This window comes from Sminthopsis crassicaudata, chromosome 6 (genome assembly GCF_048593235.1).
Source record: "Sminthopsis crassicaudata isolate SCR6 chromosome 6, ASM4859323v1, whole genome shotgun sequence".
Taxonomy (NCBI): domain Eukaryota; kingdom Metazoa; phylum Chordata; class Mammalia; order Dasyuromorphia; family Dasyuridae; genus Sminthopsis; species Sminthopsis crassicaudata.
In genome coordinates, this window is record NC_133622.1 from 81,855,123 (window position 1) to 81,867,769 (window position 12,647).

At 30.1% G+C, this 12,647-nt stretch overlaps 1 protein-coding gene across 2 annotated transcripts in view; it reads right to left on the reverse strand.

Moving 5' to 3' along the window:
* Positions 1-12,647, reverse strand: part of SPOCK3 (SPARC (osteonectin), cwcv and kazal like domains proteoglycan 3) — a 618,678-nt gene that overhangs the window by 2,807 nt on the left and 603,224 nt on the right. For both annotated transcript variants that reach the window (XM_074275104.1, XM_074275105.1), the window contains exons 9-10: positions 5,163-5,225; positions 2,846-2,986 (exon numbers count right to left, since the gene is read on the reverse strand). In XM_074275104.1, the coding sequence (XP_074131205.1) occupies positions 2,846-2,986; positions 5,163-5,225 (204 nt within the window). The remainder of the gene's footprint in view (positions 1-2,845; positions 2,987-5,162; positions 5,226-12,647) is intronic.

Here is a 12,647-nt window from a genome sequence, read left to right on the forward strand (position 1 = left end):
GAACTCTCCTCAACCCAAAACAATAAATTAATTTTAGTTAACATCTTCACAAAATTCTATATAGATCAAAATTAATAAAGAATACTAAAATCTCTATCTGTAATTAGAATGCAGAATATTAAAGACTTGTGCTTTGATCCGTGTGAAGACTCATAGGTATGGATTCCAATCTATTAATACTTTCATAGGGGACTTTAATGTACTGAAATGATACCAAAAAAAATCATTAATTTGTTGCTGACTATAGAATTTTTAAAATATTGTATTCTAGAATGTAAGAATGTAATCTTTTTTTTTTTTAAACTAGAGCTGTGATAACATTGGTTTAGAAAGCTTCCAGGAAAGAAATTGTCTCTACCAATAAAGATCAACACTGGTTAAGCAATTTATAGTCTAAGAAAGATGTCATAGAAATTTAGGAGGTGACTTTTTCCAGGTCACACAGATATCAGGACCAGAGAAACCTGCAGATCCTTCAATCATGGAGCAGTAAGTCTCTAGGCTTATACTCCAAACATTTTAAATTTGTTAGGACTTCCTCGGACCACTACTCTGCCTTCCCAGCCTTTGGAAAGTTAAGAGCAGTTTCACAACACAATAAACTATGTTTAAGTATAAAATTATGATTTCTCCTCACAAAAATGTTTCCTTTAGGGATCCACATCTAAATAATATCACTATAATATAATTTAGAATTTTAAGTTTGTTTTATACTTGTATAAAAGTACTTCTTGTGTGTGTGTTTAAGCAGTAATTATTTTTGAGTTTTTTAATATTTTCTTTTCTTTTTCACATTTATAATCAAGTCCATTAGCACATAGTCTAAGCCCTTTAGATTTAAGAGGAATGGGAGACAATGATATTTCTCATATGCTACACCATTCCATATTTACCAATATGGGAAGTAAAACTATCAGGAGTACACAGTAAAGATAATGTAATTACAGTGACTTTGGCCATCATATTTTGGGGGTCAGAACAACTTCACTCTGGGAGGTCATAAGTTAAAATTGATGTTTAACAACTTTCTTAAAATGTTTTTTTTTCTTTTGTTGTAATTTTCCTGTTAAAGAATCTTAAATATATAAGAAGGAACTATAGAATAGTGGCAATACCTGTAGCCAGTTACCATACAAAAATCTAAATCCTGTCACTTTTTTTTTTTGCCTGTGTAACTTTCAGCAATTCACTTTACCTTTTTAAGCCTCTGCTTTTTCATCAAGAGTGGCAAATATTTATTGAATAACAGTGTTGAGAGCAGAAAGTATACTACCCTTAAGTCAGAAGATTTCAGTTCAGATCCTTTTTCACTTACTATAAGATCAAAAGATTTCAAGGTGAAAGGAAGTGGAAAGAACTATTTTGAATCAGAGGACTATAGGTCACATCTCAGTTTAGCCTCTTATAACTCACACAGTATGCACCTAATGCATACAGTTTCATTTATGCATTAATCTCTGAGTTGAACCTCCATTTTCTCATCTGTAAAGGGGTAAGAGGAGCAGTTGAACAAACATGAATTCTGGGATACCTTCTAGTTTTAAATCTGTGATCACATGATGTTTCTATTGGCTATAATATTAAATGTAGAATAGCTTCCTTAGTTATACTTTTAATTTTCTATTCAATGTCACCAACCTACATTTCCAATCTTGTGTCATTCTATTCATATTGATGAACTCTATGTTCCTCCCTATCTTGATTGTCTGAATTTCATACTGTTATCTCCTATCTCCAGTATATTCACACAAGCTATACCTCAGTGTTATGTCAGAAAGTACTCTTTTCTTGTCTCATCCTACTGTAAGCATTCTCTTTTTCCTGCAGGAAGTCTGACCTTTCAAGTTAAAATTCACCTCTTTCTCAACTTTTCCTAGAACACTTCTTGCTCATATCCATTGCCTCAATCAAACTAAAGTCTATGAAAGAATTTGTTTTAAAAGGTCAAGATCATCCACTGCATCCAGTACCATAGCCATTCATTCTGATCTATCTTTCCCCTAGATCCAGATGGCTCTGGAAACAAAGGAAGACTGATGACTTTGCACAGTCCTTTCTCACTCAACTCCAATTTACTTGTATGTCATAGCAGGCCCTCCCTGATGTCATGGTTGTCTTTGAGAATGAAGTACAAACAAGAACAATAATAGTTCCCTACATACTTATAATTATGCCTTTAAGGCAATATTTGGCAAATGTTTATAGAATTGGATTCTCCAGACATTAATAAAACAGATTCCAATCAACTAATCAGTAAGCTTTTATTTAAAAAGAATTTTTCCAAAGCAATATTTGTAAAGAGCTTATTAATATACAAAACTTTGTATAATATAGAAAATTATTAACATCTTCATAATAGTTGCTATTTTTGTTGTTGTTTTCATTATTGTATCATCATCATCATTATATTTTCCTAACTATATGTCAGGTATTTTTCTTAATCCTGGGTATATAATTAAAACACAAAAATCATCCCTGTTCTTAAGGACCTTACAGTCTAATGAAGGAATCAACATATACATATACATATATACATGTATTTTGAATCATTGGAAGGCAGCTTTCCACTGATTACTGAGGAGGCCAGGAAAGTCCTTTTGTAGGAGGTAGCACTTGAGTTCATCAGAATTTGTAAGAGTAGGATTCAAGTAGGCTAATAGTCTAGGACCATGGGAACATGGAAGTGAGTTAAAAGCTTGGAAATTTAGTTCAGCATCTTTTGGTGAAATTCTATTTTTACTTATCACCTATGCATATTGTTCTTTCTCTTCTAAGAATTACTTGCAATGGTTTTCCTAATCATTGATGTATGAACAATGGATAAAGACAATGCACTTCTGCTTACCACAGTCTGCTGTTGCGCCATTTGTTCTAGATCCTGTTACCTCATTGCCATATCTGTCAACACACCAGCACTGTCCTAAACCACCATGGCATTGAGTTGGTTTATAGTAACCATCTTGATCACATAATGGAATATACTGCCCTGTGGAACATATAGAATTGAATTAGAGTTATGTCTTCTATTTATAGAATTGAGATCTGAAAGGGGCCTAGCAGATTATCTAATCTAATATTTTATAAATGGCAAAATGGGAAAGCTAGATTACATGCTTGCTCAAAATCAAATAGCTGGTCAGTGTGAAAGGTAGGGATTGAATTTAGGTTCTCTATTTTGTTCAATTGTTTTTCAATTGTGACTGATTCATCATCACCTCATTTGGGGTTTTTTCAACAAATATATTGGAGCTGCTTGCTATTTTCTTCTCCAGCTTATTTCACAGATAGGAAACTGATGCATACAAAGTTAAGTGACTTGCCCAGAGTGACACAGTTGGTAAGTATTTGAGACCAGATTTGAATCCAGCAAGATGATTCTTTCTGATTCTAGGTCCAGTACTCTATCCCTTGTACCATCCAGCTAGCCTTCTCTGATTATAGAATCAATCCTTTTTTTAGCAAGGATGTTGTGGTTGTGTTGCCCATAGGATGAAAATAACAATTTTAAATAGCTGTAATATAATAATTTATGATTTACAGAGCATTTTTTGAATCTCATTTATCCTCATAGCAATCTTGATAGGTAGGTGCTATTATTATCCTCATATAGAGATGAGGAAACTGAGGCAAACAAAGCCAAATGACTATCTTAGCCACACAAACCTGGTAAATGTGGGAGGATGGATATGAAATGAGTTCTTCCTGATTTCAGATTGAGCACTCTCTCTACTATCACCTAGCTGCCTTTAAGGAGAGCATTGCACTAGAGTATGTGGCTTTGAATAAGAAAGATCTGATTTCACTTTTTATGTGACACTAGGTGTGTCGCCCTGGATTTAACCCAGATTACTCAATAAAATTTCTAGAACTTCTATAAAAGTGATAGATTGAAACTTGTGTTAGAAGAGGGAATTTCTACATTAGAAGTTTTCTACTGTAATGTGCATGATTCAAGTAGTTCATTCAATTTATTGACTTCCTTAATTTATATAATTCACAACTTAAAAAGTTTGGCTCAATTTGAGAGGAAAACCTCTACTCAGAGGAAATTACATGATATGGGTCAAAAATATACTTTTTTTTCCCAAAGTGACAAAAATGACAGAGATCATAAGAACCATGTGTTAAGACAACGAACCATTTCCTTTATAATAACATAGCAACAGACCTTACAGTTAACATTAATATCATGTAAATTGTTTCATTTATTGACATAGTCAATGTCTTCATTACTATTATGATTCTTTGCTCTGTGATTCCTCATGTTTCAATTGTATATTTGTGGAGTAATAAATGCTGTTTTTTTTTTTAATTAAGGATGGCTTACTCATCAAATTCAATAGATTCATATTACTTAGGAAATAGAAAAATTCAACTAATTTAAAAAGTCATGTGATTCCAATAAAAACGAAAGTTTCTTGGAGATAAAAACCATATTGCTTCTGTAAGTAAATCTGATATGTAACACATTACCTTAAACCTAGAAGAAACATATTGATTTTTTTATTTAATTGACATAACTAAAAACATGTAGCATCACACTTTCAATATTTAAAATAAAATGAAAGGATTATTATTCTGTAAGAACCCAGATATATGTATGATATTGTAGATAAAGTATAGGGAGTGTATTGGTTACACATTGGAATAATAACTGAGAATAATTTATATATTAAATATACTGAGACATGCTACAAATGTACATATTTCAAAGAACACTAAGCATATTCTTTATATTTTTAAATTTATAAAAATAATAAAAATGATTGAAATACCTAAACCTTATTTTTAAATTTAGAAACAAAATATATTTAACTTAAAAACTTAAACAGAATCCCCCAATCCCAAGTCCTTAAAATGCAATCTAAGAATGGATTTAGAATTAACATTTTTGCTGATGTTTTAACTTTAGCATTAAGATTCTTTTTTTACTTAATAAATTTAAAAATGAACATTATATTAGGGTAATAAAACAGACATGGTATCTTTCAATAGGTAAGGTAATAAAAGTAAGTTTAATAGCTTTCAAAAACTTCATAAATTTTGTTGCTGAAATTTAGTGTGGTCTATCTTTGTTGGATTAATATTGATTTTATGTTGCTGTTTCCCTGGGGTTATTTATGTAAGCAATAAAGCCTTCAAAAGAATGATCTATTGCTCACCTAGGAGCTTCTTTACCACTGGCTGCTTCTGAATGTTGCTGAGCTCTGTCTGGCAAGGTGGGTCTGAAATGACATTAAAAATGTTACGTTAAGCATTATAGTTGATTAGAGAAAATATAATACTCGTTTCTTAAGATTTAAGTTTTCTCTATATTGCCTTTAGATTCTACATATATCAGTCTTTAGAACAATTCACCTTATTTTAACAATTATTAGTAGCAATTATCATGATTATTTTGATACCAGATCATCTTCTGGACCCTCAAATGTCAGAAAAAGTATGAAAGCACCTACGCAAAATACAATAGTCAATCAAAGTATTATTATCATCATTATTATCATTAATCTTGATATTTGAGTAAGATGATCCAAACTGAATCAGTTAGGTGGGCTAAATTCTCCTCCCCACAATTGAAAATTTCAAGGGATCAGGGAAGATGTATGTGGTCACTGGATAACTGTGTAAATAAATATTGTCAACATTATTTCAAGCTGTATTATATAAATTCCAAGCTATATAAGACAATATTCACAAATTAAAGCTCTTTTTCTGCATTTGATTTAATTTTAGATAGCATATAAATAAATAATTTCTATGTATATTGTACATGTTTTAAATACATACATATTACATATCATGAGAATAGTATTTCAAATCACAGTGAAGTTAAATTAAATTCTATTCCAGAGAAACTAAAAATAATATAACCAAGCCTGGCAAATGTAAAAACACTTAAATATCATCTTTATAAATTATTTTTTTTCCTGAGGCATTTTGGTTAAATGACTTGCCCAGGGTCACACAGCTAGGAAGTGTTAAGTGTCTGAGACCAGATTTGACTTAAGGTCCTCTTGACTTCAGGGTTGGTGCTCTATCCACTTCACCAACTAGCTGCCCTACAAATGACTTTTTAAAGAATAATTTTACATGGGGTTTCTTTAATTCATATTATATCATTAAAAATTCCAATTCCTTTTTGAGAAATGAGTCAAAGTATTTCTTTGAGAGGCAAGGGAATTTGGAATCTAGGATTGAAAATGCTGCCTTAGTTTTATTTTATTTGGTTGGTTATTTTATTTATTAAATCATGTTTTCTTTCTCAGTTTCTTCACCTAGGGTTTGGGAGGGTTGGGGTGGGGTTCCAGGTCTAAGTTTTCTATTGTATTCTAAAGTCCCTTTTACTCCTAAATTCATGCATGAGCAAGATTTCTCTTGATCTTTTCCATTGTATCCACTGCTGGTTTTGATGATTGGGATATTAAAGCATCATTGCTCTTAACAGATCAAAATTCTTTAGCACTATATTGAAATCATCTATGGTATGGCATTCACCATAATCATCATCATCCATCACCTAAATTATTAGAGTTACTGTTTTATAAGAAAAGGGAAATGAAGAAATGAAGTAGGTACACATTAAATGTTTATATTTTTACTGAGGGAAAATATTGTATAGAAATATAAATAAATTAGAAGCAAAATTATATCATTTCTTTAAAAAATTTGAATAATTATACCTTCATATCCCATTTCATTTGCTGGTGTTGAATCGATCTGATTGGGTACTTCTAGTACATCTTTCATTTTCAGGCATTTCAGAAGCCTATATTATTACAAGTATTTTGTCTTTGTTGTAATGATTTGGTCTTTAAAGTTGTGTCCAAATTCTTTGAGTTTGTGTCCAAACCATTTGAGATTTTCTTGGCAAAGATACAGGAGTAGTTTGTCATTTATATCTCCAGTTAATTTTATAGTTGAGGAAATTGAAGCAAACAGTATGATGTGATTTGCCCAGAGTCAAAAACCTAATAAGTGTCTGAAGCCATATTTGAACTGAGAAAGATGTGCCTGATCCTAGGCACACTACTCTATGCAGTATATATATATATATATATATATATATATATATATATATATATATATATATATATATATATATGTGTGTGTGTGTATATATATGTGTGTGTATATATATATATATATATGTATACATAGTATATATAAGAATTTAAGTTCTTAAAATTAAATAAAATCCATTCAATTCTTAAGTTTTTCCATCCTAAAAGATAATTCATTTCATGAAGAAGAAAGTTTCCAATTATATATTAAATTTGATGTTTTAATATTAAAGTTAGAAAGAAAAAATTGAAAAATATGTTGAACAAATATGAAGCTAAAAGTACAAATAGTCTTTTGTTCATTGTGTTTACCACTGAATTCACTTAAAATTGATATCCTCTGATTCTCATTATTTTCCTCATTCAATAAACCTGATTTACAAATCTAATTTCACTGCATGAGTAACCTTGGGTATAATTTTTGAGCTTCAGTTTTCTTATTTTTAAAGTTAAGTAATATTAAGTAATATGAATGGGAGACTAAGATCCTTTACTCTATAGATGTTCCTCCTATCATTAAAGCAATTATTTTTATAATGTTTTTGAGGGCAGCTAAATGGAGAACTGGGTAGAACACTGGCCCTGAAATTGGTAGGACCTGAGCTCATATCCAATCTCAGCCTGGGCAAGTAACTTAACATCAATTGAATCATCATTAAAAAAAAAGTTTGTTTACCAACTGATATATGAATTTCATAAAATATTTTTGAACATACAAAAATACATGCTATGTGATTAAATTTTCACAACAAACTTCTAATATAGTTGCTATTATTATTATCTTCATTTTATCAGGGAATAAACTGAGGAAGGAAAAGATTAAGTGAATTCTTCAGGCTCACACAGATTGTAATCATCTGAATCAAAACTTGCATTCAGTCTTCTCTTTACTCTTCCATTTAGTTTTCTCTTCTACCTTGAATGCCCATGACTATTCATTAAACTTCTATTTCATTACCTTCATCCCATTACATGGAGGTGCTGAGATATTTGAGGATCCAAAAGTATAGCATTAGTTCCATCAAATCCCATAAAAATTGGGAAGCTCAAAGCTTCCAAAATGGACCAGTGGCAGATCTAGGACGAGCCCAGGACTGGCCTTGCTCAACCTGAGAAGACATATCACTAGTGGCTGTACTAACAGTGAGTGGAATTACAGTGAGTGGAATTTTTGGCTACAATAAATGATTAAATCAACTCTTAAATTTTATAGAGGTTATAATTTATTAAGAGAAGCCATATTAATTTTCATGAAATCACCTGTGTTGAAACCTTCTCTGTTCAAAATATAGAAATGAAAAATAACCTAGATTTTTCTAAGATATACTATATTTTAGTATTTCTAAGAAGCAAAGCATCGAATATATAAACTTATCTTAGTGGGAAAAAAAAGAAAACCATAAGCAAAACAGTAGAGGGCCAAAACTCTGAAGAAGCATATGTGAAACAAGGATATTTACAACAAGGTGTTAACTCAGTGGAATTGATGAGATGATGGTTCTTTAATGTACATATACTAAGTACTTAGCATGGTGGTGTAAGGGTTCTCTAGTTCACACGTAATCAGTATGAAGTAATTATATAATTGTAATAGGGTATTTAAAGGCTGAGAAGGACTGGAAATGAGACATTCCATTTTTGACCATACTCCTTAATGGGTCTCCTGCCTCCTGCACTTCCAGAAAGCTAGTATTTATCCTTTGTGATTGATGAAATTTAAGAAAAAATATTGATTTACTTGAATTGATTTAGGTAAAAGTTGTGTAGAGATTGGGGGGGAAGCTTTTAACCAAGTATAAATGTATTGTGTAATAATGTTTATTTATTTTTTTCTAATTATATGTACATGATTTTTACATTCGTTTCTAAAAATTTTTGATGTCCAAATTCTCTACCTTGCCTTCCTCCTTCTCCTTGTTATTGATAAGGCCAGAAATTTGATATGTTATATATCATTTCCATGTTATATAAAACATTTCCATGCTATTCATGTTGTGAAAAATTACTGAACAAAAATAAAATAAAAATATAATATTATTTGGTCTACATTAAGACTTCATCACTTATTTGGAGGTGGATGAAATTTTTCATCAATAGTCCTTCAGAATTTTAATAGTTCATTGCATTGCTAGAATAGTTACATCATTCTCAACTAAAAATCATATAAAATACTGTTACTGTGCACAAAATTTTCCTGGTTTTTATCACATGTATGACTTTGAAGGTTTTATCCTTTCTTTTCTTTCTTTTTTCTCCCTGAAAGCATCCTATGACATCAGTTCTTACATCATGATTCTATTCTATTATAATTATGTGTTGCAACTTGTTCAGGAATATTTTTGCATAGATAAGCTCTCCCCACACTCATTTTCTCATCTCTTTGGGATATAGTTTAGTAGTGGTATTGCTCAGTCAAAAGATAGACATAATTTTACAGCCCTTTGGGCATAGTTTCAAAATACTTTTCAAAATGGTTACAATTTCCCCACATCCCATCCAATGTTTATTAACTTTCTTTCTTTCTTTCTTTCTTTTTGTCTTTTCACCTAAACCAAAAAATGTGAATTGGTACACCAATGTTTTTTTTTTAATTTTCATTTCTCTAATTAATGAGTTAGAACATTTTCTTATATGACTATAGCTAATTTCGATTTCTTTTTCTGAAAATTGTTTATATTCTTTGACTATTTATCAATTGAGAAAATCCTTGTATTCTTTTACATTTGATTCCATTTTCTATGTACTTGAGAAATGAGGCTTTTTGAGAACTTGTAAAAATTTTTCTCATTTTCTGTTTTTTTTAAATAATCTAGGCCGAATAAGTTTTGTTTATGCATAAACTTTTAAATTCATTGTAATAAAAATTATCCATTTTATATCCCACAATGTCCTATCATTTGTTTGATTATAAATTCTTCCCTTATTCAAAGAACTAAAAGGTAAATCATACCATTTTACTTATAGTAATTTAATTTATAGTATTTTACTTATAGTAAGTTTACTTATAGTATCACCCTTTATATTTGCATCATGTAATATACTATGCTATTCATTTTGATTTTATTGGTGAGTTCATCAATTTACATTCACAGCCATAATTACAAAATATGTATTTCCCTCCATCTAACTTCCTCCCATTTATCTTTATCTCCTTTTTTTCTGTGCCTCCTCAAGTGTCTTGATGCTGAATACTGCTATTCCAATCTTCCATCCCTTCTATCAATTTCCCTTCCCTACTGCCCTTGTCCCTGCCTGATTCCTTTTAGAGTAAGATAGGCTTTTATATGCAACTGAGTGTTTATTACTCCTTTTTAGCCAACTCAGATGAGAATAAAATTCAAGAATCTCCCTCATTTCTTCCATCTTTGTCTCTATTATAAAACCTCTTTCTTGCCTCATATAAAGTGAGATTTTACCCAATTCTATTATTAATAGAAATCTAGATTCTCTCAATGCATCCCTCTTTTTAAACTCATTTTTTTTAATATCATCTCTTCATAATCAACTCACACTCATGCCCTGGGACTGTGTATACTCCTAATAATCCTTATAATGTAGCAATGTAAATAGTTTAAACTTACTGAATTCTTTATTATTTCTCTTTCTCTTTGATTTTTTTTTTATGTTTCTCTTCAACTTTTTTTATGTTTCTCTTCAGCCTTATATTTGAAAGTCAAATTTTCTATTCAGTTTTGATTTTTTTCATCAGAAATGATTTATATACTAAGTTTTATTAGGTAGGTGATACTTGGTTGTAATTCTAGCACCATTGCCCTTTCTATTTCCAGAATACCATACTCTTATCTTATGATCCTTTTATATAGATATTGCTAAATCTTGTATTATCCTGATTATGGCTCCATGAAATTTGTTTCCTTCTTTCTGGATGCTTGTAATATTTTCTCCTTGACTTGGAAGCTCTGAAATTTGGTTATAATATTCCCAGAATTTTTTATTTTGGGATTTGTTTCTAGAAATTATTTTAGTTTTCAGTTTCTATTTTACCCTCTAGGGGTTTCTAGGATATCAGAGACATTTTCATTGATAATTTCTTGAACACGTATTTGTAGGCCTTTTAAAATTATAGTTTTCAGAAATAAATTTTAATTATCTCTCTTTAATCTATTTCTTAGAACAGTTATTTTTTAATAAAATATTTTACATTTTTCTTTATTTTTCATTCTTTTGATTGTTTTGTTTCATAATGGAAGTCAGTAGTTTCCATTTGTTAAATTCTAATTCACAAGGAATTGAGCTTTTGTACCTCCTTTTACATTTTGCCTAATTCTGCTTTTCAGGCATTCTCCCTAGTGGATTTTACTCCTCTTTTCTCATGAGACTTATCCTGTTTTTAATTTTTTTTCTTATAATTTTTGTGCTTTTTAAAAATCAAACTACTGATACTTTTCCCTTTATTTTATTATATATCTCTCATTGGTTTTCCCAATTTTTCCTTCTATGTAATATTTGATTTTTAAAAATCCTTTTTAAGTTCTTCCATAATTCTTTATTTCTCACTGGAGAACAATTCACTTTTGTTTTCCTCTGAGGATTTTCCTGTAATTTTTTTCCATGTTTACAAAGTGTAAAGGATTTATTAAGAATAAAAAAATAACTTTCTTTACAATAATCCTGTGAGATAGGTATTACTATTTCTAATAAAGAAAAAACAAATGAAGACTTGGACTAGAATATACATTTCAGCCTGGCATGATGCTAAGAATAATGTATTTGATGCCTTAATGTCATAAAACTATTCATTGGCTAAATTAAGCCAATTAATACATTCCTCTGATTAATAGAGTGCTTTTTCCCCTTCTTATCTTCTTATTTTCTTAGTTTCAGCTTTATTTATCTGTCCTTTGAGTTTCAAAATTTCTAATTTGGTATTTAATAGATTTTTAAAAATTTGTTTCTTTTCTAACATTTTAATTGCATGCCCAATTATTTACTGATCTCCTCTTTCTCTATTTTATTCATGTACCTATTTAGAAATATAAAATTTCTCCTAAGAAATACTTTGGTGCATCACATAGGTTTCATTATATTGTCTTATTATTGTCATTCTCTTAGATAAAATTATGGATTGTTTCTGTGATTTGTTATTTGACCCATTCCTTTTTCAAAATTAGATTATCTAATTTCCAATTGGTTTTTAGTCTATCTTTTCTTGGCCCTTTATTGAATATAATTTTATTGCATCATGGTCTGAAAAGGAAGCATTTACTATTTCTTTCTTTCTACAATTAATTGTGAGGTTTTTAAGCTCTAACATATGGTCAATTTTTGTGTAGGTGCCTTGTACTGCCAAGAAAATTATGTATTCCTTTCTATCCCTATTCAGTTTTCTCCTGAGATATATCATATTGAAGTTTTCTACCATCCAAATAACCTCCCTAGTTTCTTTCTTGTTTATTTTGTGGTTAGGTTTTTCTGACTCTGAGAGGGCAAGGTTGAGGTCTCCCACTAATATCATTTTTCTGTCTATTTCTTCCTGTAAATGGCTTAAAATCTTCTTTAAGAATATGCTTTACCACTTGGTTTATATAACTTTAGTATCATTACTCTTTCCCTGTCACTATAATA